Raw genomic sequence first — 27,228 nt, forward strand, 5'->3', positions numbered from 1 at the left:
TGGCCTGAGTCCTGGACTTTTTCATTTCCTCTTTCTGTCGGGCTCCAAGCAGCTCCAGTCTGACCCTAGCTGACTGCCGACTGTAAATCGCAGAGCTGGGTAGCTCTTCCTTCATGACACATCCGCCTGACTGTTTCAAGATCCAAAATATCTCTTCCAATAATACATCGCCTAGTAAGGTTTGGGGGATTCGTGTCAAATAGTCTCTAGAATCTTTTGCCATTTACTTCAGTTGGGTTTGGTGTTTCATTCGAAGGTATATGTAACCCTTGCCTTGGAGAATCTTGGATTTTAATCAATTTTAAAGGTAAAACGTTTGAAAGGTTTAATAATTTTTTTTAAGGTAAAATCGTTGAAAAACGTTTTTCGAATATTTACACCATCTGGGCTTTCTACTAATGCGTGTTGAATTTAAAAGGAAATGTCCAATTTCAGAGTTATAAGACCTTAACCAAATGGTTAGTCGCTCAGGTGTGAAATAGTTCAGATTCATGCTTAACTGGATCAAAGGATACGAAGAGCAACTAAGAATGAGATTTTATGTAGATAGGGTGTTCATATAAGTTGCCATAATAAAAGTATGAAAGTGGTCTGTTGTATACAAGTGTTAATACATTTTACGCTGTTATTTCAAAAGACTATTGAAATCCTTGTCCATTGATACTGAAAAATGATTATTGCATAGACTTTTTCCCCACAAGTAAACGCAGATCTATTCTTTTTGTAGAGTGATTTCTTAGAAAATAATAGATTAACAATAGAAGGACTCAACATTGATTTTAGCTATACAGTGCAGTATTAGTCATGACAAATAGCAGACAACATGACAATATCTCAATGTTTTATTTAAAATTCTTCGGTGGGGGGAGGGTTCTATCATTTCGTTGTGAAGGAACATCTTTGAGCAGGTGTTATAAATTGCCAATTTGTAGTTTTCTAGACATCATCCTCAAACATAGCTATGATTGACATATGACTGCACATATTTAGGAAACATCTACGCAAGGTTACCTAATGCTTGGTTAAAAACGCTGGAATATTGCATCTGGGCTGTTGAAGCATACATTGGAGTCTGTTTAGGGAAATTAAACTGTAGGAATTGTAAAGAGCCCAGGGAGCCAGTATTGTGAAAAGATGATGGTGCTTTTGATGGGCTATAACTTCTCCTAACAACCGGAAAGATGCCCGCTCCTCTTTGTGAGACAAGATGAGGAAGAAGGCTCAGATGCTGGTGCGCTGTGTGCCAGTGAGGACAGTTAGCTGACCCCTGGAAGTTAGACCTCGGACCTTGTGCTTGTGTTAATAGTACTGCAGCTGGACTGACGGTGGGGGTGGACACTGACATTTCATGCCAGTGCTGTATTTTTTTTAAACCACTGGAAATGAAGAAGCGTTTTACTTCGGAGTACTACCGAGTTCCTGTCTGCTTTAAGGATGATGATGATGATGATGATCATGACATTGGTCCATGTGGGTGTCCAATCATGGTCCTGGCATGCTCATCAGGTGCTGCTGCTTTCAAGAGACCAGGAAATGAGCCCTCCCTGCCCAGTACAGGACACCCCTGCAGCTCTTCCCCTAACACTCATCCTGCTCCCTTGCAGACCGAAGCCAGAGGTGGTCTCTTTGAAAATAAAGCAGCATGGCCCCTGGGAGAGCCGCACAGAAATGTCCCGCTCTCCCGAGCAATTCTGCAGATCTCAGGTTGGTACAGTGGAGCGTCTACCAGGTCCACACCTGGAGAGTTGCTTCTGTTTCCGCTGGGTGAGAGTTCATTACCCTATCCCTGTATTCAAGCAAGGAAGAAGGGGTTTAGAAGAAGGGGGGGAACTACATTATGCCTCTTTACCAGCCACTGTAGACAGGGATTTCATTTGATTTCATTTCATTTGACTCTTTAAACCACTGAAATCATCATAACACTGGAAGCAGTATATCTGGGATCTCAGCCTCGTCCTGGGGATCCCCACACCTGCTGAGCTCTGTTATGTATTTGATATTCAATATGTAACTCGACCACAGAGAGATTCATTTTGTGCTCTTCAATTGTTTTAGTTTCTAAACATGTTAGAGATCACCTCTTGTGGTTCATTAGTCGCTCAAGACTGCCAACTTCCGAGAAGAAAGACTTGCGAGTAGCTAGTTTGCTCCGTTAACGGTTCCCAGGACCAGACTTGGGAACCCCTTGGAAATAAATGGGGAATTTGGAAATTAACCTCCCTTTGTGCCTTACCTTAGAAATGCAATGGGAAAATCGCCCCAAGGCTCATCTCACAAGTATAAAGTGCACAACGCAATGTTGTCCCCCAAGTCGGAAAATAATGATTAATCCAAAAGAATGTTTCCACATGGATTTAAATCCTGGAGAGTTTCCATCTGTCCCTCCAGAAAGCTGATTGTTAGTGACGAGGGTTGTGGTACCCAACAGCCCACCCAGGGGCACCGGGCACCAGACCTGACACAGGCTCTCCTACACACAGTTCGACTACGTGACCTTGCGGGCACATCTTTCTTAGGGAGGAGGAAGCAGCCACGCCACCCAGAGAAACCCCACGGGGCAAAACCCCTGAAAAAAAAACGATAAACCGGCCTTTTAAAACACATAATAGTTTTAATGATAAATATGCCGAATAACATTAGTAAATATACAACTCAAAATGCAAAAACCCATTTCTTCCAATAGGCCACCATTTGCTGAGGAATTCGTGCCGTGAGAGGTGTAGAGGCTCTGTGAGACACAGAGAGTTGCTCATGCATCCTAGCTGCAGCAAAGCTGTACTGGCCACAGATAATTAATAACAATCATACCAACACTGGTGCTTAAAAGCAGTTTGACAGCTTATCTTATTTTGTTAGTATCTGTTGAAAGCCACACTCATGCCTTTTTTTAATTGAGTATTTCATTGGAGAGTTCACAGCAGCATGGACAGAATGACGGGATAATTATTTATGTACAGTACATGAGGCAACACTTCAACTTTTTGTTTGGCGCAGTGGGAGAGGGGATGCTGGGAGTAGCACAGAGACGAGTGAACCACAACCGCCTGATAGCGTTAATGTTTGTTTTTTTTCCACCACTCACTCACTGTAGTGCGATACACCGCTGTAGTCATTTGTTTTTGCGAGTGTCTACAAGTGTGCTCAGACATGCATTACTTTCCAAATGTGGGACTCGATGCTTCGGAAGCGGCGTTGCGGAGGAGAGCAGCTGTGATCCGGTCGGGGGGGGTGCGTCGCCTGAGTGAGCAGCACCCGCCTGCACCTATCGGACGGCTTTGCGTTCGGAGTCGGGGCTGCTCAGTCGCTAACAGGATTCGATCACCTGGCACACCTGCTGGAACACTTCATCGGGGGCCTTTTCGGCATTGACCTGAAAGACAACAAGAGCCTTTTACCCTCTCCCTACTGTCTGTGTATCCCTTAAAGCTAAACCAGTAGCCATTTTTGAGCAGCACAGGTATGCAATTATCCCACTCTGACTTGCAATGGTAGGGATACTGCATTTTGGCCTATAAGGCAGATTTTGCTTTTATTCATGGTCCAGTAATCTAATGCAAAATATATTATCTTTCAGGGTATTTTCAGATAATATTGATACATATTGGCACCATAAAACAGAAAATCTTTGTCATCTGACCATTTCTGTCATAAACCAAATACTCTCCTTCCATCAGCTGAGAAAGAGCTTAGTAGAAGAAGTATGCAGTTGGGCTCCTGGCTCTGGAGGCGATGCTAACCTTATGCAACAGCCTCCTGTGCTCGTAGTAGGTTGTGACGGATACAGTGGTCCTGCTGAAACCTTCCACTCTCTTGCGGATGGTGTCTCGGCTGTCGTCAGCCGGCCCATCCACCTGGGGCCTGCGCTGCAGCCTCTTGGTCATCGTCTCTGCGGGGCACTCCATCAGCAGCACCAGGCTGGGCTCTGCAATCTGCGGGACAGAGGAATGAGCCACTGCTCTCTTCCCAGGAGCGTGTTCTCGGTGGATCTCTTTTCCTTCTAGAGCTACCGTCTAGTAACGGAGATTAGGAAGGTGATTTGAGTGAGGTGAACAAACGTTTGGATCCATTTTTACCCTCCTATTTAGTGTGTTTTACGTTGCTTCATGGTCTGCAGTTGTGTGTATCTAACAGCAGGGGCTGCTGTAATGTGTGCTTTGGAATTCAGACCAGCTTCTGCAAGTGAAGCCGTCTTTTTTTCTAGCAGTCGGCGGTCTCTTTAGCGAAAGCTTAACTAACACACTTGCGCAAAGCTCTGTGGAGGATGTCAAGGGAGATAATGTGAAAGTGCAAACATCAGCTTTCAGCTTTCTCTGAAGCCCAGGTTTACAGAGGTTAGTTATGTTAAAACTGAAGCCTCCTCAGATGGTAAACATTCAGAAGGAGAAGTGCACCTTCAGCTCCCCTGTGATAATTGCTTTTCCTAATGTTTACAGACCAGAGCTACTCTGCTTCCCTGTATGAAACTGAACTAGACCTGGTGTTGATACCATGCACCTGCAGGAGCCTGATCTTATTCCTTCCATGAACAGGAGGACCTTCTCCTATGATTCTATGTTTTTGCATACAAATATGCAATACAGATATGCTGAGAGGCATGAGGACCACTATTGGTTTCAAAACGCAAAGTACAGGAGTCTCCTTTGCACCTAAAACTCATGTTCCCATTGGCTCGTTCGAGGCGCCTGCCTGTCTTTGGCTTTTGAATACCTACCTTGGCTTCAAACTCCTCTGCCTGCTTCACGTCTCGGGGAAAGCCATCCATCACAAACCCCCTGGTGCTGTCCAGGCTGGAGGCCATGGCCTCTCTCACCAATTCCAGCAGCAGCTCCTGCGAGGGGAGAAGATGCATGAAGATAGAGACATCTGTCAGACTGGTATTCAGTGCCCAGTGGTGTTTGGAGAACACGGGCAACATGCTGTAATGCTGGAAAAGCGAGTTGGGGCCCGGGATCAAACCTGGATCGCTAGTACTGCAGGCGACCATCTCTGTTTTACTGCCAGAAGGGCCTGGACCAATTGGTGAAAGTCCTAGGAACTGTACCGGAGGGAATGCCGATTCAACATGCAGCCCTAAACTCATTAGAGTTCTGCTTGCCCAGTGTTGGAAACCCCTTTCAAAGCTGTAGATCAGAGGCTGGGTAAAAAAACAGTTTGCAAGTACATTGCTAAAACCACAGATTTTTTTTTTATTCAATCCAAATCTATTTCTATTTCTAATGTCTAGCTTTAATCTGACTGCAGTGTGGTAGAGGCGGGAAGCATGCTCTTATCCCATCTCTGACCTGCTGCCCAGCCCCCAGCAAGCCGGGAAGCTGTTACAGAACTTAATTTGTATTTTGCTTTTGATCTTGAGAGATTTTGCTGTTCTTTTTGTGTCACTGCACTATTGATTGCAGAACCATACTCAAGCCAAACTAACAAGATGGTAAGGACTTGTTATAAACTGGAACAGGTTCATGCAATCAGTACATTAAGTACAGAAGACAAAACAAGATTGCACTGTTGCTATGATTTTTATTGATCTCTTCACAAAGTATTATAGATTTTCCTTATATTGTACTCATTACGTTCCACGCCTACGCCCCAGTAAAATAACCAAAGACATTACAGAGAAGCAAAGCCAAAATTAAAGGCCTGCTTCATTCCTACCTAACCATGCTGACAGAGGCTTCCATGCAGAACAGTAGTGTTGGTGATGAGACACTCAGCTAGGAGAGAGAGTGACGCAGGCAGACATACCCAGAGGAACATGGCTTTCAACATTATGAAACAACATGCAACCCATAGTTCCCTCCTGAGAGAATGCCTTCCTGTTCTGTTGTGTTGCTTATGTTTCCTGATATATGGGAGTCTTGAACATATGGTAAAGTAAGGATGCAAAGATAATAGATTTTATGATGAGGAAGGATATACAGTACTGTAAAACAGGCTCACAGAGAAAAAATAGTTAAGTTAAAAAAATCCAATTACAACAGATAAAACGAAGACACGCTGGCAGTTCCCGGGAAGACAGTGTCATTTTGACAGCACAAGCGATCAGACTCAAACACAGAAACATCTGAAGGTATTTTAGGCATTGCATGAGAACTACTAAGGCTAATTAGAATTCTCCAAGATGGAGAAAGTCACAGAGAAGAAGCCCCCCCTTATAGCTTGCAGATCGTTGGATTCATCACAAACTGTGCAATTTGCCTGCACAGAGGAAAGAAAAAAATCTTTCCGTAATACGTGGTCACAGCAGCTTGAAGAACTTGCCTTACTAACTTGTGAAGGACAGTAGAATCGGTGAAACATACAATTTGATTTCAACACCCAGTCATTCAAACTGTGGTCAAACCTACGCGTCTTGTCGCGACGGTGCCACGCTTTCCTCTCGGATTAAGCTTCATGACCCCGATAAGAAAGATGCGTTTAGGTAACGCTCCCGCAAGGGTGCGAGATCCTTGATCAGCTCCTCCACCAGTGATCCTGCGATCCCGAGACAGCTGGCCCGGTCTCGGCGTCTCGGGGTCACCCGTCAGTGAAATATCCAACCGTGCCATTGCACACAGAGGACCCGAACAGCAAATCAGCTCAACGTTCCCAAGCTGTTCCACAAAAGCCACCTCTCTTCTAGCTTTTGGTTTTAAATGGCTTTAAAAGCTTTTAGAAGCAACGTAGAACTGCATCTTTAATTTTCACAGCACCAATGCCATCAAGTAACCCGTTTTCTAAACGAAACTTAAGGCTTTTTCAGCTTCATAGCACAGGTGCTAAGGACGGCCTGCGGGACGGGCCTGTGCGAGGAGGGGGGAAGCCTGATTTACCGGGGGCAGGAGCTCTCCTTGCTCCAGGATGTCCTTGATGAGCCTGCTCCTCTCGCAGTCCGCCTGCAGCTCACCACGCAGCAGGTCCCCGGCGGACAGCACCCTGAGACCATACTTCTCCGCAATCCTCTCGCACTGTGTTCCCTTGCCTGAGCCAGGCCCACCTGAAAGACAACGGACAGAGACAGAGCTTGGTCAAGCGTCCGGAATCCAGGCTCCCGGCCCTTTAAGGAGCGTCCGGATGAAGGGTTCTGCTGTCTACCACACATGCGGGAAGGGCTAGGTGGCCCATTCTGTCGTGCTCTGGAGAAAAGACGCCTCTAATTCTGATCAGTAAGTGAGAAAACCACTCCGTTGTTTTTTTTTGCACTGAACAGCCTAGGTTTTTATTTAAAAAGCTATTATCTCCATTCAGAAAACGTGAAGTGCCAGGACCAGAAAAGTTCGCGTGCCAACAGCAGGGTTAGAGGGTGAAGATGTTTTGGCGCCTAGTGTCTCCTGAATTATTTCTGTCGTGAATCTGGTTAGACGTGTCAGACCCGAAGGTGACAGAGAATGTGTAACTCCCAAAGAAAATGTCAGGTTTTGCTGATTTAGAGAGTTCTGAAAACCTATCCATCGTGCATTTTAAGGGCAGTTATTTTTTAAGAACAATGGGCAAAGTTGTTAGGAGTTGAATCATCCTCAGAGAGTGGCACAGATAGACGAGTTCATCTCTGGCTAGAGCACCGTACATTTAAAACAAGCAGCAGAGAAACTCAGTTGCTCATCTGCATTTCAGAGGCTCTAGTTTGACTACAAAATCAGGAGGTAACGAGCTCTAAAAATAGAAAAGAATTTTAATAGGGTTCTTTTTTGCACACAGTGTAGACCAACTGCATAATGAAATGCTTGAGAATGTGTAGGTAAATGCTTGATATTTTTCTAGTTTAGGAAGTTTTCAACAGATAACATAACGCCCCCTAAAACATAAGCAATAAACATGAGAATTTACAATAATTCCACAGTTAAAGTATGACAGCATTTTTCATACAGCAAAATGGTACAGACAATACAAATAGAAAAGCAATATTTATACACAAATAAGATTATAACAGCATCTATCAGACCACACAATTAAAATACAGAAATCATCTGAAATATATAAGAAAACGTGCGTAATTGGAAATCAGTTTCAGAATAAGTCAAATGTTGCAATTCATTGTTGTGTGAGCTGTATTTCAATTTACCAATCACATTTCAGTCTTTTAAAACAGACAATGCCCTTGTTTATTATAAGCCCTCTGTTAAAATTAATTTTATTATGTGAGGATGTTTTGTTATTGAATATTTGTCTTTTTCTTTCGTACTACTAATTGATGAAATAGTCCAACCTTAATATCTTATTCCCAGTCAGCAACCAATCTGCTTCTTATATACAGTAGGTGATGGTCACTCTCAGTTTGTATTAGACCCTGATCACAACAATTCACAGAAAAGCCTGAATTAATCAATAAAAGTTGTGCAGCGTTTAAAGATGCATTGAAAGCTCTTGAAGTTTAAGGTTTTGTAATTTATCTCTGTCTTTTTCTGTATGAAACAAGTATTTCTCCATGCAATATAATTGAATCAATAATAAGCACTTCATAGGACTGAAAATAACATTGGAGCACATGTAATACACCAGCTGTTAACACAACTATCCATTAATAAAGCATTGTTAAATGAAGACAATTTCACATTTTTTAATAAGCATGCAATTAATCAGCCATCAGCAGTGGTCAATTTCTACTAGCTTATTAACATTGGCGTTCCTAACTACAAAATTGAACCTATACAATAATGTACCTTCCTCACATAAATTCTAGAGTTAACACTAATATGAAGAGCTGTTCCACAGCTGTTATCGTTATAAATAAAATACATTCAGAATACTGCAAATTGTCAAAGGAACCGATTTTCTAGTGTTGCTAAAAATGGTAAGGTCAAGTGCACAGAATGTTTCAGATTAAAAGGCAAAGCCAGCCAGGAGCCTGGCAAAAAGCCAGAAAACTGCAGCAGCCCAATTACGCAAAATATGGATTGAAAATCCTAAAAACCCACTGGATTTGCATCTACTGGCTGAAAAAATGAAATGGATTTCTGCCGGCAATCGAATCTTCATGCACAAACTCATTTTGCCCGACAGCAGTCTCTCACTGTCTTTTTTTTGTATCAGCAGGGGTTCACGAAGATTTTCAGAGAAGTAATTGTGTTGTAAAACTGTACTGGTGTTTATACAAAACAATTTAAAATCCCCATCGTAACGTCTCTTAAAACACTGTTCACTGAGCGTCAGGTGGGTTATTTTTTTAAACATTAGTGCTTAACCTAAACTAAGCACGTGCGATCAAAGCCATAGAGTTTAAAATGAAATGAAATACAAATACTTTATTGACACTTTATTGTTAGGGTTTGTGTACTATTGATCGTCCTCCTCCAAAACCGCACTGGACAAGTCAAGGCCTCCCGCATCTAAATGAAAGAGGTTTCTACTGGCAGGCTAGGCCATTCTTTTAATTTCCTGAGGAAGCTCTAATCTTTCAGAGCTTGGCTGGCCAGGTTTGACAGTAATTGTAGTTTACTAGACTCCTCGCAGCAACGCTAAACTCAAAGCACATCTTTTACAAAACCTCACAGGGAGCGCTGTTCATGTTTCCTTCCCCGGGGTTATTCCTCATGAAATACAAGTGGGGACTACCAGCGTATGAAAGGCATTGCTCATGTGTCTACTGCTGTTCCACTCTCCCCCACTGTAAGGCTGTGCATCAAGTATTCTGGAAACCATGGTTACGTCTCTCCATAGTTCTGTGGACTTCAGTATTCAAACTCACGGAGTTCTGACACGCCATGATGGTGAACTACAGCGCAGTTAATGGGGATTTAAACCCTGTACTGCCAACCCAGCTGTGCACTTGTGACATTTATAAAGAAACGTCAAAGAAACTCTGTGCGGGAACAAAGGGGGGCTTAATTCCACGCTGAAATGCAGAGAGAAAGAACACAATGTGCCGGCTGTCAGGCCCCTGTTCAGGTGCGAGGACCTCAGGGGACGCAGCTCCCCACTCGAGCTAATTCTGTCTGGCCAGAGTAGGATTGGGCTGCAGTGCCCTCCTCCGACCCGACTCTGCGATCAGAGCTCAGCACGCCACATCCAGTATTCCCTTTGTCTCGGGGGCCTCCGTGTGTCAATATCAACCCCTGCGGAGCCCCAGAGCTGCCTGGTGGTCACGGACAGAGGGATGTCCCCCACTTCTGCAGTGTCCCGTTCTGCCAAATTCAATTGCGGGAGGGTAGAACCGGAAACGAAACCCGCCCACGCGTTGAAATGTCCAACCTTCGTCCAGACACGCGCTCCTCGCTTTGCCTGCGTTGGCATTGTTTCTTCAGGATATCGCTTCACCTTTTTAATTCATGCCGTGACCTTTCTCTGCAGGTCATGTGGCTCCTCCCCCTCTCCCCTTGCACATCCCGGACATCCCGGGGGGGGGTATCAGTGAGGGGCGAGGGGCAGATTCGTGTTATTATCTCTCAGTCGGGATGGAAGCCATGAGAAGACATTAAACCAAGCCAAAATGATGTGGCACGTAAAAAGCTACTGTAGTAATTTAATCAAGGGTTAGGGATGTCATGGTCAAGTTGTATCATGTACTGGTAAGGACTTATTTACAATACTGCGTGCAATCTGGGTTACCATGTGACAGGGAAAGATACTGCTGCTCTGGAATCAGTCCAGAGAAGAGCAACAAGTCACATTCCTGGGCTAAAGGGAATGCCCTACACTGACAGGCTGAGGGAACTGAATCTTTTCAGTCTTAAACAGAGGAGACTATGAGGGGACAGAGTCAGCCCCCCAGATCTCATCAGAACAAACACCGAGGCACGAACCAAAAGAAACTACCTGGAGCTGTGCGCAGAAGGCACTTATTTACCCAAGAGGCTGATCAGCTGTGTTGTTAAAAGCTGGTACCCTGGCTTTGTTCCAGTAACAGCTGGATGAAATCCTGGCATTAATTAGCTGCTAATGACCTAACAAGCCAGCTGGCCGAACAGACGGCTCTCGTTTGTGACCTGTCTTATATTCCTGTGAATCTGGTACTGGGGTACACCGGCCTCAATGCCTCCCCCATAGTGCCAGGCCTGCCTCTGTAGGGCATAACCCTAAAAACATGAGAAAGGAAACTGTAGCCCGGGGTAAAACAATTCCTAGCACATTCAGAAACAGCAGCGCTTTGCTAAATGAAAGCGCTGCAACGTTAATATAATTACCAGGAGAGCAACATACTTAGAATCAGTTGACTGTTCAGAAACCTGCAACACATTCAAGCATATAACAGAACCAGTTCCAGTTCATCATGTATCATTACATAGACCCTCCTGCTGAGACCTGAGACTGGGAGTAAGATGCCCTTTGATTAAGGATGAATGGATTGCAAGATTCCATAGGAATCAACTTGAAATATGAAATCAATTTAATTCTGATAAGTCTTTTAAGGAAATTAAGGATTCATTCACATTAGTATATACGTTTATCTGAGTGGGGATATGCAAGCCCAGTTTGTAATAGTGACATTACCTCATCATCAGACAGCTGTAATCGATGGATGATTGATAAATAAATAATGTACCTTTCCCCTTGTGAACCTATAAGCTCCTCAAAGGATTTGGAAAATATTATGGGCTCCATAATCCATAAGACTATCAGTATACTGAACAATACTGTATTTTGTACAGTAACTCAGAACAGTGTCTAACACTGGTGTTTTTTTCTGTACTATGAAGCACTTTTAAACTTCCAAGTTTTTCCTTTCTGGCAATCTGTGCTCTTGGAGTTTATCCTTCAGGAAACCAAAAACATCTCAGGACATACCTTACTCCACAGGCTCATGACTGTCCCTTATTGTTAATATCCTGATGTAACTACCTCCTGTCTGCCAAGAAGCACGGTAGATGGTCAGCACTGTCTAATATCCCAGCACATTAGAGTGGAACAACTGTTTGCTGGTTTTATTATTGGTTTTTTCTACGGTTATTAGGGCCCTCTGTAATGTCCCGAATGTGAGAGGATCGTGAAAAAAATGTTACTTGAAGTCTCTCAGGCACCAACAATAGCCTGGTGATGCAGTGGTTTGTAACAAGCAAACGTTTGGCATTAACATACCGATCACAAAGATGATCTTCAGCTTCTTCAGTTCCTCTGTTTAAGACAACAAACAAGACAGTGGTGTTTAAATGAAACATATCTTTACTTCAACCTTAAAACAACACCTTTATTACAAAACAGTTTATGACCTTAAAAATTAGTTTTATGGAATACCTACTGATTGGAATGATACCGTGAAAAAACTTGTGAATATTAACATTTCTAATCACAGATGTTTTTTACACAATCCCTCAACATTAAAATTGTAAGGCGCCCATATATAATACACACATAAAATAAAGCATGCAGTGACAGAAAAAGATGTTAAATAATTTTGTAATCATTCAGTTGTTACTGATTGAGATGATGGTGTTCTGAAATTTGCCAAAGGACTTCTGTCATCAAGCAAAAAAAAAACACTTAGCATATCATTCTTGGTAAGCGAATATTTACCGTCTATATTTTCTTCTCCATATACAGTCATTTCATCTTCAGCCTGCCAAAACACAAAACAGTGAGAATCAAATAATATCTAATGACTGTGTATACATTTATGCTGTAACAAACTGATACAGTATATGCTGTACAATATATAATAACAATTTAATACAGACTATTTTTACATGCGTACGATTATGATCATGATGACACAGATACATCAATATATAGATAGAGAGTTAAATTTCCAGTCTTTCACTGTGAAGAGACAGCAAACACTACTATACACTAGGCTACCATACTGCGAAATGCTATGAGGGTACCATTACTCAATCAAATAGGCTTTTTTAGATGCCGTCTGCCAGCAGCAAACCAGCGCCAATATGCCCTGAAGTCACAACACTCGAACATCTTACTGGGTATGTTCAAGCTCCCTTACTGGCCTTCATCCTGAAATACATTCACACACTGCCGCGCTCGGCGTCGAAACTGCGCTGTGCTGGCAGACTGCTTACAGGTCCAGCTGAAACCTTGTTCAAAAGGGCATCAGCTCGATCTAATTAACTGTGAGGCTGCGGAGATGCATTATGGGAGCAGACCTGCTGTGAAGGTCTGGCAGTTTTGTTGCCACTCCGAAGCAGCGTGTTGTCATATCGAGCGGACGTGGATAATGGCTGTAGGTTCCACAGTAATACAGCTGCTCTTTCTCAGAGGAAAAGGGCACAGGGGTCACAGGGGAAGAATATTTAGTCTTTGGGCACTTTCATGTACCTGTAGTCTGTAGGAAATGTCAGCAATTCCCGAATGCCAGAGAAGAATTTGCTACAGGGCCCTGATGGCTTTTCGCTTACTGATTGCAGGGGGAAACAGGAGCAATGGTTCCAGGGGGTCACAGAGAGAGACGGGGAGTTAGGTTTGTGGGGGGGGGAAGTGTGAAAGAGATGTACCTCCCTCTCCTCCACCCGAAAATCAGACCAGAAAAATCGGTAATGCTCCAATCTGAACAAGGTCTTTATTTTTACTTTTAGCTGCAATTTCTGTAACTTCATTTAGACATTTCCAAATTAAACACCATTTCTGGACTGGAGGAGCACTGGAAGGAAGCAAAGAAGTGCTGAGGTAGTAGAGGGAAGACAGAGCTTTGTCAACAATGAGGGACGAAAGGTTCCTGCATAAAGTACAGTTAATCTCTTCAGGTTTTGAGAAAGACGGGCTCTCTTTGCCCAGTTATAATGACATTTTTGTGTGCTTCAGTCCCTTAGAGACACCACAACAGACTTAAACTCACCTCACATACAGCCCTTTCATTATTTTACCTGTTTTTGATTCTGGTGGAATGTGAGAAGGTATCATTTTGGGGACACCCCTTCTTGCCCTTACCTACCATGAACCCGACTTTGCTCCCAGTGTGTGGAGTGCCTGGTGAATTCTTTAACAAACACATTCCTGGAATCTCTTTCACAGAGCTTAAAGATTTAAGAAACACCTTCAGTGTCATGAAGTCGGCTCCCCACTACAGCTGCATTTTAATGTACTAATCTGGAAGCCATGCACAGAATAGTCTATATTTGCACGACCTACACACATCCCTAGTGGGCCCCCCTTATAAATACAAACAGGCAGAGTTTAGCAGCGCAGTTTATATAAAAAAAGAACTTCAGCTCTACACTTGAGAGTAAGGAGAGTCAATGGCATCTACTGTATGCTTTTACAGATTTCAAAAATTGGTTCATTTTTTAAAAAAAGGCTGTGGATTGTGGTTGTTATGAGAACCCGCAGAGTGCTTTGTAAATTAGGACAACAGAAGACCATAGGAGCTACCACAGAAACAGGAGGAAACAGAGTTATATGGGTCTCTGCCTGCACACCGAAAGACAGAGACACATTTAAAAGACAGGGGAGTTTTTCCTTAATTGAAGCCAACCAAAGTGAAGAGCTGTCATGTACATCTGATGGCAGCCCAGGGGTGACTCAGAGATGCATTCGGAGTGTGGGAGGCTGGTGTGACATGAGGAGAACTCTGTCAGCACCACACTTACAGCAAGAGGGTCATGGGAGTTGGAGAGGCTGATTTGTGGCGGAAACCTATTATTCCTCTCTAATTGATGATGAATCACCTTTTTAAACTGAGCAAACAAAAACAGGGGACAAGGCGTGTAAATCTGAGTGTGCTTACAGAGAGTGTGGGATTATTGACTAAACACCTTAAAAACCTTCGTGTAGCATAAACCCCAGGAAAGCTATCGAGAAACACAGAAGCGTGTCATACATTTAATTAAGATTTATCACCTAAGTAAAATTTAAATATTATGAATGTTTAAACTGTTAAATAAAGATGAATATGCTCTTCAACTTGTGTAGATGGAATTTCTCCTGGCTTTGGAAGTACCACTAAGTCTGTGACGAGTCAATCTGGTAGCCAGGGCAGTGGCTAAGAAATTCGCTACTCTAATTTCTTGCCCGACTGATTAAACCTTGGCAGTTGGAGCTGGTGCGCCAAATAGAAATTTCTGTGCCACCCTTTTCTGTCACGACCAGCGTTGCAACAAAGTCACGAGACGTCAGGAAAAAGCAAAAACACAAAATGAGCTTCACATCGTCAGGCTGGATGTGGCTGCCGCAGAAAATTATAGGTTTGCACCGTTGCAAAAGCACGCAAAGACATTCAGGACTATTGCAGCCTAATTTCCCATCTCCATTCCTGCAGCAAATTAATATGCATGCCTCTGTCCCATTAATCTTGTATTCCGAGGTGTATTGAGTGAGTGATGATACTTCTGTACTTGCCAGGAACAACTGCTGCTGTGACAATTTGTTTTCTTTTGAGTCCTATGGGTGGTTGTGTGAGGTGTGAAAAAAGACTTTAGTGGCCTCACAAACCAGCAAAGATAGCAAGCTTAAGCTGCTTAACGTTTTTCATTTGGAATAAAGACTAATTAATTTTGTCCTAGTAGATTTTTAAGTACTTTCCACTTTTTTATATTGCATACAAGTTAAACAATAGCAAGAATTCTCAAAATAATCTTGGGATGTATATATATATATTTATCATTTGTTGATGTGATTCTACCTATAAAAATGCTTTCATCTTTATCTTATATACTTATAAACTCCTATTTGTTTTTTTATATATCTATAAAACTATATTAAAATTATTCTCATCAGCATTTTTAATGAAAGGACAGGCTTGTTATCAATGCTGTATATTGTATAAAAAATATGACAAATCATTTTTAGAAGATTTTTAATTAATATGAAAATAAAACAAAAACAGAATCATATTTTTCATTTGGAATTATCCAATAAATACAATTTATTGGTATGAGTAGATCAGTTCTGTCATTGTTGTAACTAAATTGCCCAGCCTGTGAGGCAAAGATACGAAGTCAAATTTTCTCTGTCAGACCAGTCCACCAGATACACCTCTTAAATAGACTATTTATCCCTCGTTCATGGGCCTCAACAAAGGTTGATTGAGATGGGAGCTAGCAATATGACATGCCTGGTGAACTTTATATCTGTACTGTATACCTGTACATTAAAGGCATTAATCTCTAGTTATTGTTTTGTGGCTCAAAGCCTGACACAGCACTTCACTCGAACCTATACATCATACAGATGTACATTTCATCAGGAATGCATGTGTCTATAATATTTTAAGTGGTGAACCTGACAGAACAGTGACAAAAAGTCTGGGTTTTGTTGAAACTGGGATATATTCTTGCAAAGGGCCTGTGAGAGAATCTGCCCAGCTACAGTCCCTGTCCAACTTGTTGAGTTTTTGGGCCATCGGAAACTGATGGTCATTATATAATTATTGATTACTTATTTGTATTTGTCTGACAGTTTTGTCCAAGGCAACATACATTTGCACCTACAGTACTAACACAACTAGGTATTTTACTAGAGCAGTTTGGAAGTTGAATCTACAACCTTCCAGTTCCTAGTCTAAAACCCTGTTCACAGTGCCACACTTCAGACCCATTGCACAGATGCACAGATGCACAGGTGCACAGCAGCTCGGAAGAAGCAACCATTCACCTTTCTGAAATAATCTACAGAAAAATGAGGAACACATTCCGGAGCTTTACCCCCAAACCCATGGGACAGACAACGGTTAATACATTTTTCCTTGTTTTTAATCATTGTGGTTGATCAGGGTGAATGTTAATGCCGACACGGGCTTTATTTCCTGGACAGCGTGAGGTGAGCAGCTCAGTCTCTGGGTGATCGTGCTACATTAACAGCACAGCCCACCGTGCCACTGAATACATGAGCGAACAAGACTGAGGAGCGCTAACGAATTCAGGACACGTGGCTTTAAGGCTTTGCTCATTTGCTCCAACGTGCTTCAGGCAAATACAAATTGAGAATAAAGAGATGCTTGATTGTTTTCATTAACTGCAGATAATTTGAGCAAATGGCAGTTATATTCTCTCTACAGTACCTTCATAATATTTGCTTTGCCAGCTGATACAGAAACCTACATAGGAAGATGGGGACAATACACAGAAATTAAGTTCTTTTTTATGAAACACCATGTTTCCGAAGGCTATTCTGCTTGAAGTAACGATAACTCTTTGTGCTAACAGGTAAACAGACCCCTGCTTGCACACAACTAATCAATGACATTGTTCACGTCTGTGTTAAAATTGTTCCTTTACTATAGAAAATATTATTTTTAAAGAAATTTCAGGAAAAAAATAATAGCCTCAATTGGATGTAAGCTCTGCCTTTAATACTTATAGATACAGTACTTATGTTTTCAAATGATTATCAACAGAACTTCTTCATGCACATCATGTTGTCTATACATAAAGTGTTTTTTTTAAGACAAAATGCAAGTGATTTCATAAGACTGGGAAAAAGAGAAAGATTTACATTTTTGCAAGAAATCAGTGGGCAACAGCACACTCTCATCTGCGTGATGCTGATTATGTAAAATCATGCCGGGCTGGAAGGTCTTCACAGCTTTTGGGAGTGTTGTTGAAAAAAAAAGGTGTAATATATTTTGTTTCTCTTGCAGCATAATTCCTGGAGCGATGCAACTGTGGCATAAAGAACTGAAGAAAAAGCCAAAGAAAGAGACCTTTTCTGCCGCACAAATTGTAACCAATGTGCTGAAAAGTGATGGGGCCTTTTGTCTTCTAGAGCAAGTATTCTGCTTTTAAAGAAAAAGGTGTTAAAGTATTAAAACGCAATTTAAACTAGAAGCTGTAAGCAACTTAACTGTGATGTCTAGGTGACAGATATGACTTAACTGCAGCCCACATAACACTGCCTCCACTTCTAGATGTTGGAGTATCTTGCATTATCATGTATGCCACCTACAGGCCATGCCCACAAAAGCAGGGGGCTCCCACCCTGGTCCTGGAGGGATCAAATTGTAATCTTGAACTTCCATCCTCCTACGTATAAATATTCCCCCGCTGTCCGCACCTCTGTACACATCTGCTTGCTCCCTCCACCCCACCTGCACCCTTGTGGCTGCCTCCCTGGTTCATTCCTCCCAAGTGAGGGGCGGGTTTTGGCAAACTGAACCTTTCCTTGTGTGTTATTCCCTCTGCCAGGCGACTTAACAGCAAACACTAAGATATTAAGTCCACGATCTCTTTGTCATCTCATTTGGTGGCAATTAGAATTTGATTGCTTGAACTGATTGAAAAGGGAAAAATGTATCATCTCAGGTGATGGCTGTGCATGATGTGCAGTTCCCTCCTTACAAAAGGTAGCTAACTTAACTGCACAGCACCGACAACATACAGTACCGGTGATGGCAAAGGGCAATAGCACAGTGGTCCTGGCAATTCCTCAGGTATCAAAAGGTTTCGTTCCTTCTTGGTGTCAAAATGAAAGAAAAATAGAACAATCTTTAGAAGAATAATAACGCTTCCAGCTACTCTGCCTAGAGAGTCTGAAAATATCCCAGACAGTCAGCTATGCAAGCATCTGTTTGGAAAGAAAAACACTTCTGAAAATTATCAGCTGTTCCAATCCAGATTTTGCTTTTGAATATTTTTATATTTTGTATATAACAAAAAACAGTACAAGCAATATTTGATTATGCTGAAGGTATTAGAGTACATAGAATCCACATTTTGTTTTTAAGCAAAATCCTATTTTTTGTTTTAATAACAGTTCTCTGCATTTGTGTCAAAGTCGATCTCTCCTTTTGCTAAGGTAATGTAAGAGCATTTCTTTAGGAATGAGGAATTTTTAGTTTAATTATGTTATTTGATAAAGAGTAAATGAAATAAAATGCACTAAAAATACATTTAGAGTAATTAAAACCAAGCTTCCTTTTTTTTTTAATAATCATGTATAGCAACTGGGATGTCCCTGTGTTTCCAGCTTTCAGACACGAGCTCATGGATAAGGTCTTAAAATAACAGGGCCCTGAATGGGAAGCAGGAATAATAATCTTAGGAACAATAGTCTGAGAAGGATTGTCAGGGTAACAGGCTGCGAGAAGGAAGTCAGTCATTTCAGACTGAGTACAGCAGAGAAAACAAGATTAAAGAAACAAGAGGGTGTGGTAACTGGAAATTAGAGGGAAACCAAACAGAAACAGTAAACACTGTGGAGTTTGCACAGCTCGGATACAGGATATTAAAAACAATGGTGACTCAATACGCATTACCAAAAAATATCTGAAAGGTTTTACAGCGTAAGAAACCACAAAAGCACTGTGGCCATGATTGTTGCACCATGCATTATGAGTTTTATCTATTATGCACCATTCTGATTAATGTTAATAATAATAAACCACTCATTCTCAGGATGTTGTGGGGTGAAAGCAGAGGGAAACTGTCAGCTATGAATCCACCTCTTAAAAACACAGTTCTTCTGAAGAGGCAGATGTGCACAAGAAATGTCTAGTACAACAAGTACCATGTGTTCACTCATGCTAGAAAACAGGCTTTATGTTTACTGTGATCTGAGAGCAAAATGGGCGCAATCTGCTGACCATGGTTTTCTGAAGATACTGATGACCGACATGAATCAATGCAGGGGATGGCCTGATTATGAATTAATCTGGCAACACCCCCCAGGTTTCCCCATCTGCCTTTGACCTGTGGATGTCACTACCACCCTGTGTAACAGGACGCTTCAGAAGCCAGATCTCTGCCAATTTAAAGAAAGCGAACGCATTGTGTCACAGGGTGCATTGGTACTGATGATGCCACCTTATCTTACTTTGTAGTGGTTGTAGTGGAGTTTGCATTTGTCTAGGGAGTGGTGCTGTACTGTATGTGCTCTGGGGATCAAACCCCAGATTGGGCAGAAAGGACCTGAACACATTTGCAGCCTTATGAAAATGTACCAGTGCATTTCGGTGTAGTTTCCTTGCATTTTCACCCGGCTTTGTCCTTATATTCTCATGAATCCTGACAGTTGTACCTTTTTACTTCTCCTTACCACGATTTCACTGGGTTTTCTTAACCTTTGCAGCCTGTATGGCAGTACACCACAGTGCCTTAAAAGAATATCATCCAAAAGCCTTAGCATCACTTTCTCAAGAATGCTTGCTATTTTGAAGGTGCTAGTGTGCCGTTTGTAAAGAGAGATCCCCCTTTTAAGATGTCATCTTTCCTAAGTATAGATGCTTTCTCAAGGAACATTTCAATTTGTCTGGCCATTTGGGAAAATAAATGAACTCAGATTGAGGTGTTGAGTTCTCAGAATAGCCCCGTATGGATTTGTGCAGCTGTGTGAATTCCCTGCATTGTAACGATGTTGTTTTTGATCTCCTGCTTCATCGTTTGTTGCTTTGGATTCAATTTCCCATCCTTGAGGACTCTAAAGAACATTCCCCTTCACTTCATAAGAGAGCTTGAGAAGGAGAGAAGGTGAGGCAGGCGTCATTTCCACAGTTTCTGATGAAATGTCTTGTTTTCCCCTGTACTGTAGCTGCTACAGCTGCTTTTATTGCATTTGCTCATATTGCAGAATCTCTCTAGTCAGGAACCTACAGTACTAGCGTGTCTTAATGAGTCATCTTCAACAAAGAGCCCTTTAATGAAGATGTACTCTGAGAATAAAGCACCCTTGAGCTTAGCGATTGCTCCAAAAATACAATAGCACCCATCCGTGTTCCCCCAGTGAACAATCCTGGTAAATTCTGACATGATAAGGTGCAGTTTTTACTTTTCCACATAAGCAAGTGTAAATTGCTTATGTTGTAAATATGCCACAAATATGTTTAATCCATTTCTAAATTAAACAATATTGTGTGCAAGGGGGTGTACTAGTTATATCATTACAATTGAGCTTTTCAGTAATAATGAGGCAAACTTCTGTAACACAGAAGACAGGTACTGTATAGTGATTCCATTAAACTTAAACACCCACATGACACAAGTAGTGAATGGTGACCTGCAGGAAATTATAGCATGAGACAAAATTCTGAGGTTTAATTGAGGCTGAAGTATATTATGTTTCTTGAGTTTAAAATGATGGTAATGTCGTTTAAAGAATTCTTAACCCTTTACTGACTATTATTATAATGATAAGATCGCACAAAACAGGGCAGTTTGTTTTTAAACAAAGTACTGCCAACACTTGTAGGAATACTTGTAATACTGTAGATATTTGATATTGCGAGGATTTAATAAGAGACAAGATGCACAAGTGGAGTTTGCACTGCATGGCAGCAAAAATAAATAAAATAAAATAGCTCTGGGATACAGATCTAACATCCATCCATCATCAGAAAGCCATGTACTGAGTCATAACATGATTATGGAAATAGCCATTTCAACATGTGCTTGGGCAGTAGTATGACTACTCAAGAAAAATGACAACAGGGGCTGTTATTCGGAGGTTTACAGGATTGAGTGATCAAAAACAGAACGTGAGGAAAAACCGCAGAGGTGAAGTCAAAAGATGTTATCTCAGAATTGTACAATCAAATAGTAAGACCTCAATAGAATATTGTTTGCATGTTTGTTCCAAAAGTTACAAAATAAATATTGCTCCTCTGGAATTCAGACCGTGAAACCTGACACATGTAATAAAGAGCCTCAAAGGTACTGACAGAGTCAACAGAATGAATCACGGACCATAATACGCAAGTGAACATGACATAAAACTGAGAACTTCTTTACATTGTGAGGGTTGTGAGAGTCTTGGGCAAGTTACCCAACCACATGGTTAAAGCTGACACCCTGGCTTCTTTCTAGAAATGGCTGGACGATATCTTTAGCCCAAGTAGCTACCAGCAACCACAAGAGCTAGATCTGCAGAATGGGCCCCCACTCATCTGTAACATTTCTCATCTTCTTATGTCCTAAAAACATACAAACTTCTGAAAATCGAGTTTTGATTGAGATCGCCTTTCCAGACTTTTTAGGGCGGGAGTGAAAAAAGAGTAAGATATCAATCGGCATTTGTAAGAATGAGAAGTGCTGTTACCTGCTCTTCAAATTCGGAGCCCATATCCACAGAGTCGGCAGAATCTACGAGCAGGCTGAGGTCAAGTTCGCTGGGGCCTAGACCAGGAGATCACAAACACCATTAATTAGGAGAACTGTGACTGACAGGACAAGAGGCCTTTTGATGTCAATGCTTTGTGATTGGTGCCTAGTCTAATATTCCTTCCCAGTAGGAAAGGGAAAATCACAGGTGACTCACTGGATGAGGTCAGTTCAAACGGAGCTCTGTCCTCCGTTGAACAAGGCATTCACTTACTGGGAACCATTTTCAGGCCATTAAAGACTGAACACGAAGAGAAAGTGGCTAAGACAAGTCTCTGTGGTCTGATGGATCATGCAATTAAAATGTAATGCAGATTGTAAAAATGTAGAATCCTTGTGAGTCTATGTTAGTCATGTGATATTTTTAAACTGTATAATGATTGAAATAAAAAAACAGAAACATTTCTTCCATAGTAACAACTTATCCCACTCCTACAAATGCTCTACTGTCATATGACTTCATTTATGCGGTTTTTAGTTTTTTTCTAATGCAGAAGTCAAGCTGTTTGATTTGATTAAAATTGTCTACAAAATGAATTGGTAAAATGTTCCTTTTGACAGGTTTTAACAGGCTGTGCAGAATGGCAGAATGAGAAGCAGAATAATTCTTCTGTTGGTGTTCATGTTATTGTTTCGTAGCATATCAATTCTAGATAATGACCAACTATCTTTGCTGTGAGGATCAGAATCCAATCCGACAGCACAAATGAAACTCAGAAACAAACAAAATTATCAGAAATAGATCACATTAGGCAACATACTGTATCATGAGCTGTGCACAGATACAAGTCTATTAATGTAAACTTACATCACCCCGAATATTAAAATGATCACGTCATATTCTAATTAAAAAACAAAGAAAAGGCATCACATGTTGCATGTTAATGATGTCATTTAAGATTAAAGATAATAAAACACAAAACAAATAGCTATCCTGGACACAGAGCTTGGAGGATTTGCAAATAGTCAACATATGTCACATTTCTAATACAGAGGCCGTGTATGGCTGAAGATGAATCATAACCACTATTAGATCATTTGTGATTACAGAAAAGTAAGGAGACAAAAACACAATGGCCTTTTGACCACGGGGGGGGGGGGGGGAGAGAAGGTTCTTAAATATTGTAGGATATTACATCAAAACAATATATGCTAAAAAAAAACTTCTAAAAGAGATTAAGTTTCCTGACTAGAAACAAACCACATAAAAACGTTCTACCCTACATTCATCAGTTATGCATTGTCGTGTCACTCAATTCTCTACTCTCAGCTTTTAACTGTTAAGAAACTTTTTCAATATGTTTAAGGACGAAACCGCCCCCCTTGAATTTGGCCTAAGCACTCCGTGTGTGTCTAATGCATGTGTTTGTGTCCACCAGGTGAACCCCAAGCCTAGTGATTCCATTAGGTCCCTGCCTTTTCAGCAGGGAAATTAATGCTCTGTTGAAGATCCCAGCCACTCACAAGGAACCATCCTATTAATCTGGGGGCACTGCTGTTAGATGCTTTCCTAAATTTAGCACATTTCAACAGAGAGAAATCTGGCCTCGTTACCCTGTTTTGACCTGCGTGGATCTGTTCGCCCTTGCCACGCCCCCCGAGCGCCGGATCACGGTCGCCACGCCCCCCTGCCTGTCAACCCGTCCTGTCCTGCGGTACCTCCCCCGGAAGTCCCTCTCCACTTACTTTCGGATTAGACCGTCTGCAGGGGATCCTGAACTACCGTACGCTTCGCGGGAGCCGGTTACAGTTGTGAGTCTGGAGACCAACCAGCCAGAGACTTTCCTGTGAGCTCTGTCCTGCTGATCTTTCAAGAAACGGCCTGCTGTGATTCTTGGATCAGCCCACTATACGGCGAGTAAAACGGGCCAAATGAACCCACGTGTTGCACGTTGACAGGCAGTGTAAGTATAATACAGTGTAACTGAAACCAATCCAATTAAAAGGTTGCACACAAAAAGAGACTTTCTGTTCATCTTTGCATGATGCTAATATATCATTGCATTATTATGGGGGTGGCTCAGAGGAACCCGTCTTTGTAACGGAGCAAACAAATAAGAGATATATTTTCATACATTATTAATAAATGTAATGTGGCAGAAAGGGTAAACTGCTTCCAATATAGCTGCCAGTTCCTCCTTTCATTCCCTATAGTGTAGTGGAAGACTGGATCCTCACTGCAGGAAGCTACCCAGTCATGCTCTTAGTTTAAACATCTGAGGTGTAATGAAAATACTCAACTAATGATTTAGGTTCAGATCAAAAAGTTTTGACTGTTACCAAGTGTATCTAATTCTTGCATATTATATAGTATAATATAAAACTATTATGTGCTTATGTATTCCTGTAATGTATGAATTTCTTTATAATCATCAGTGCATATTTATTAATTGATGATGTCTCAAGGCTATTGGCTTAAGGGTTCACCTGTTGCTTTTGTTAATTTTTATATGTGCAAGATATTTGTGTAATCTTTCAATTCTAAGGATGTTTCTTCTAGAATTGATTTTATTATTGGATCAGTCACATTCAGACCGAAGGTCTCCTATTGGTATCCTTTCAGTTAATGTTATCGTGACCCCATTCCTGCAATGCTGAGAATCATAACAAGTACATCCAGCAAGAAGGTCTGTTGACTACGGTTCTCAGTGACCCCCCGTTAAAGGGCACCTTCACATCCGAGGTGAATACAGAAATAGCAGAATGAAATACCATGAGGTGGTCTTTGCTGAAAGGGTAACGTTCTGCGTCGCTGCATTTCAGAAAGCTACGAGGTGATGGAGATTTTATTTGAAGGAATTCTATTAATACATCTTGACTCATACCTTCAGTACTACACCTTTGGACAGAGGTGAGCCCGCACCATCTTCAAATTTCAACTAAAAAACACACTTTTCCGATTCAAGGAGCTCTGTCTGCTTTTGCCTTGCGCAAGGGAGAAGGCGTTAGTGGGCTTTAAGTGGCAATTCTTTTTTTTCTGGCCATTTCTCAGACGTGTGATTCCATCTTCCTGTAGGTCAAGCCTGCCCTCTTTTAGGCATCGTCAGTTACTCATCCTCCGAAGGGGAAAGGTCAGTTTCATGAGGACGTGAGCTAAACGATTTTTCGTCAGCCGAGTGGTTTTTAAAAAAGCGGTTTCATCACCATGCTGAGGTGCACACAGCTGTGAAATAGCTGCACTGTTAGCGGGGGCCTAAACCCATCCTGCCCTTAGAAGCAAAAAAACTGCTGTTATTGTTGCTCATGGCAACCGTCCTTTCTCATTACCGATGGCAACTGTGAAACAGCAGATCATTTCCTTAAAAAAAAAAACAACTCTGCAGGTTTGGCAACCCTTGTGTCAGCTTCTGAAGATCTGCAGAAGCAAACGTTCTGTGACCTCGGTACTATCCTCCAGTAAAATTATCTTCCAGCAGGAAGAAGATGTGGGTTATAAAAATGGTGACACACTTGACCAGGCAGTTAGACATTGCATCTGGAGACATAAAAAAAAAATCACATATTTTCTTTTTTTGAGAGAGAGAGAAGAGAGAGAGAGAGAGAGAGAGAGAGAGAAAGTGTTGACGCCAAACAGCGAGCCAATTTGTTTTGAAAATCCATCCTCTTCCCATGATGTTCAGGGAAAGTGGAAAAACTGACAACAACGTCCGAGAGCTGCAGGAAGCTGGGTTGAACAGCGTTAGTCAACAGAACACATGAAGGGCCGTGAGAAATGCTCGTTCGTACGTGTGCCGTATATGGAATACAGCTACTAGAAAAATCCGCTGACATGACTCTTCGGAGACCCTGCCAGCACAAGGAGAAACAAGCCTGAAGGGTCCTTTAGCCAGCCGGTAGAGTTTCATTCACACAAATCTGATTATAGACCGCATCGACAAGGAAAGGCTTGGTGCATTCGAGAAACCTTTTGAACAGAAAACTCATTCAAGCAAGCAATTCAGTGATCCGCAGAGCCTGGCGGTTTTAAAAAGCCCTGAGCCTTTGTGATGGCTGGACAGGCCATGCTCGGTGTTTAATTAAGGACACGGGCTCGTCAGAGGAGTTTCAGTGACCTTTGGTGGCATGACCTTCTTCGGCTGCTGGAGGCTAACATTCAAGTTGAGAGCAGGGATTCCTGAAGAACGGCCCGTGGAGATGCAGAGAGAGGGGTGATCTGCTCAGTTTCAAATAATGCTGTTCTATTGACTGGGACGTGCAGGAGGCTCACTCTCACCCCCATTGTGAGTTGTCAGTTTTGGAGAAATTTAAAGACGGGATCAAAGAGCTAATCATTCCAATGAGGCTGGACAGAAGACGGAGGTGTAAGTGTCTCTTCTGTGTTTGTAACACATTGGAACGCAAGAAAGCACAAACCCCCTGTGGGTGGAATGGCACACTCTCCTGACCTTCTCAAAACTATGTTGCTTTTTACATCCTGTGAAAAGGGTAAATAACAGTCCAAAATAAAAAAAAAACAACACGCCAAATGCCACTATATTGTTCATTAAGTGTGCACTGAAAAGCTCCTTGCACGTATAACCCACTGCCCTCACAATAATCAACAAGAGTTCACACCAGCATTGTGCAGTGCACTATAGCTCTGTAGTTCACAGTTACTGTATGTATTCTCCAGTAATGAAGTTCTTGGGTTTTGATGCTGATTTCTCATCTAGATTTCTGCTTCCGAGCCAACTACCCTCTCATGCGCTTTCATTTTTAAAAGACCTCATATTTTGAAACCAAGATGTTAAGTAGGCTTATGCAATTTGGAGTGTTTATCCTATCAGTCTGGGGGGGAAAAAACAGCAGCTACTGTACTTATTCTGTGACGCTGTGCATCTCTCTTTGTTGTTAAAAACCTCCTTTTCACCAGATCTTTGAATGTATGAGTTAGTTCTATTTGACTCTTTGTGTCACTAAATTAATTTGCTGTGCTTTTCTTTTTTACTACTTTCACTTCTGACTGTGCATTGAGCTTCTTGAAAATCACTCACGAATAAAACCGTATCACTATAATTATTTATGTGGAGTGTAAGTGGAGGAAATTATTTTCCATGAACGTACAATGACATTAACCCATACTAATGAGCATGACATCAAGCCATGAATTATTTTTCAGCGTTATTCAGGTGCAATCCAATCAAGATTGGAGGGATTCCTCCCATGCCCCCCACAGCCATGCCCTGTTAAAACCGTAGCCCTGGTGACGCCCGAGCCTCTCATAACAATCAGCAATGCTGCAACGCATTTGGTCCACTGGAGCAGGAGTTTTTTTCCCCATCATTCGGTAGTTCTTTTCTTTTCTAATGTGCCTTCTTCATCCTTCTGATAGATGCCTTTTGAGATTTGCCATAAGTCTATTTACAAA

The 27,228-nt window shown here is 41.8% G+C and overlaps 1 protein-coding gene across 1 annotated transcript in view; it reads right to left on the reverse strand.

Annotated features, from left to right (window-relative positions):
- Window positions 1-2,591: 2,591 nt before the first annotated feature.
- ak5 (adenylate kinase 5) overlaps window positions 2,592-27,228 on the reverse strand; it is a 60,811-nt gene continuing 36,174 nt past the window's right edge. Inside the window, exons 8-14 of the mRNA XM_006634767.3 lie at window positions 21,820-21,896; window positions 12,421-12,463; window positions 11,986-12,021; window positions 6,807-6,970; window positions 4,712-4,828; window positions 3,738-3,929; window positions 2,592-3,370 (exon numbers count right to left, since the gene is read on the reverse strand). Coding sequence (XP_006634830.2) covers window positions 3,305-3,370; window positions 3,738-3,929; window positions 4,712-4,828; window positions 6,807-6,970; window positions 11,986-12,021; window positions 12,421-12,463; window positions 21,820-21,896 — 695 coding nt within the window. The 3' untranslated portion in view covers window positions 2,592-3,304. The remainder of the gene's footprint in view (window positions 3,371-3,737; window positions 3,930-4,711; window positions 4,829-6,806; window positions 6,971-11,985; window positions 12,022-12,420; window positions 12,464-21,819; window positions 21,897-27,228) is intronic.

The sequence above is a fragment of the Lepisosteus oculatus genome, chromosome 9 (genome assembly GCF_040954835.1).
Source record: "Lepisosteus oculatus isolate fLepOcu1 chromosome 9, fLepOcu1.hap2, whole genome shotgun sequence".
Classification (NCBI taxonomy): Eukaryota; Metazoa; Chordata; class Actinopteri; order Semionotiformes; family Lepisosteidae; genus Lepisosteus; species Lepisosteus oculatus.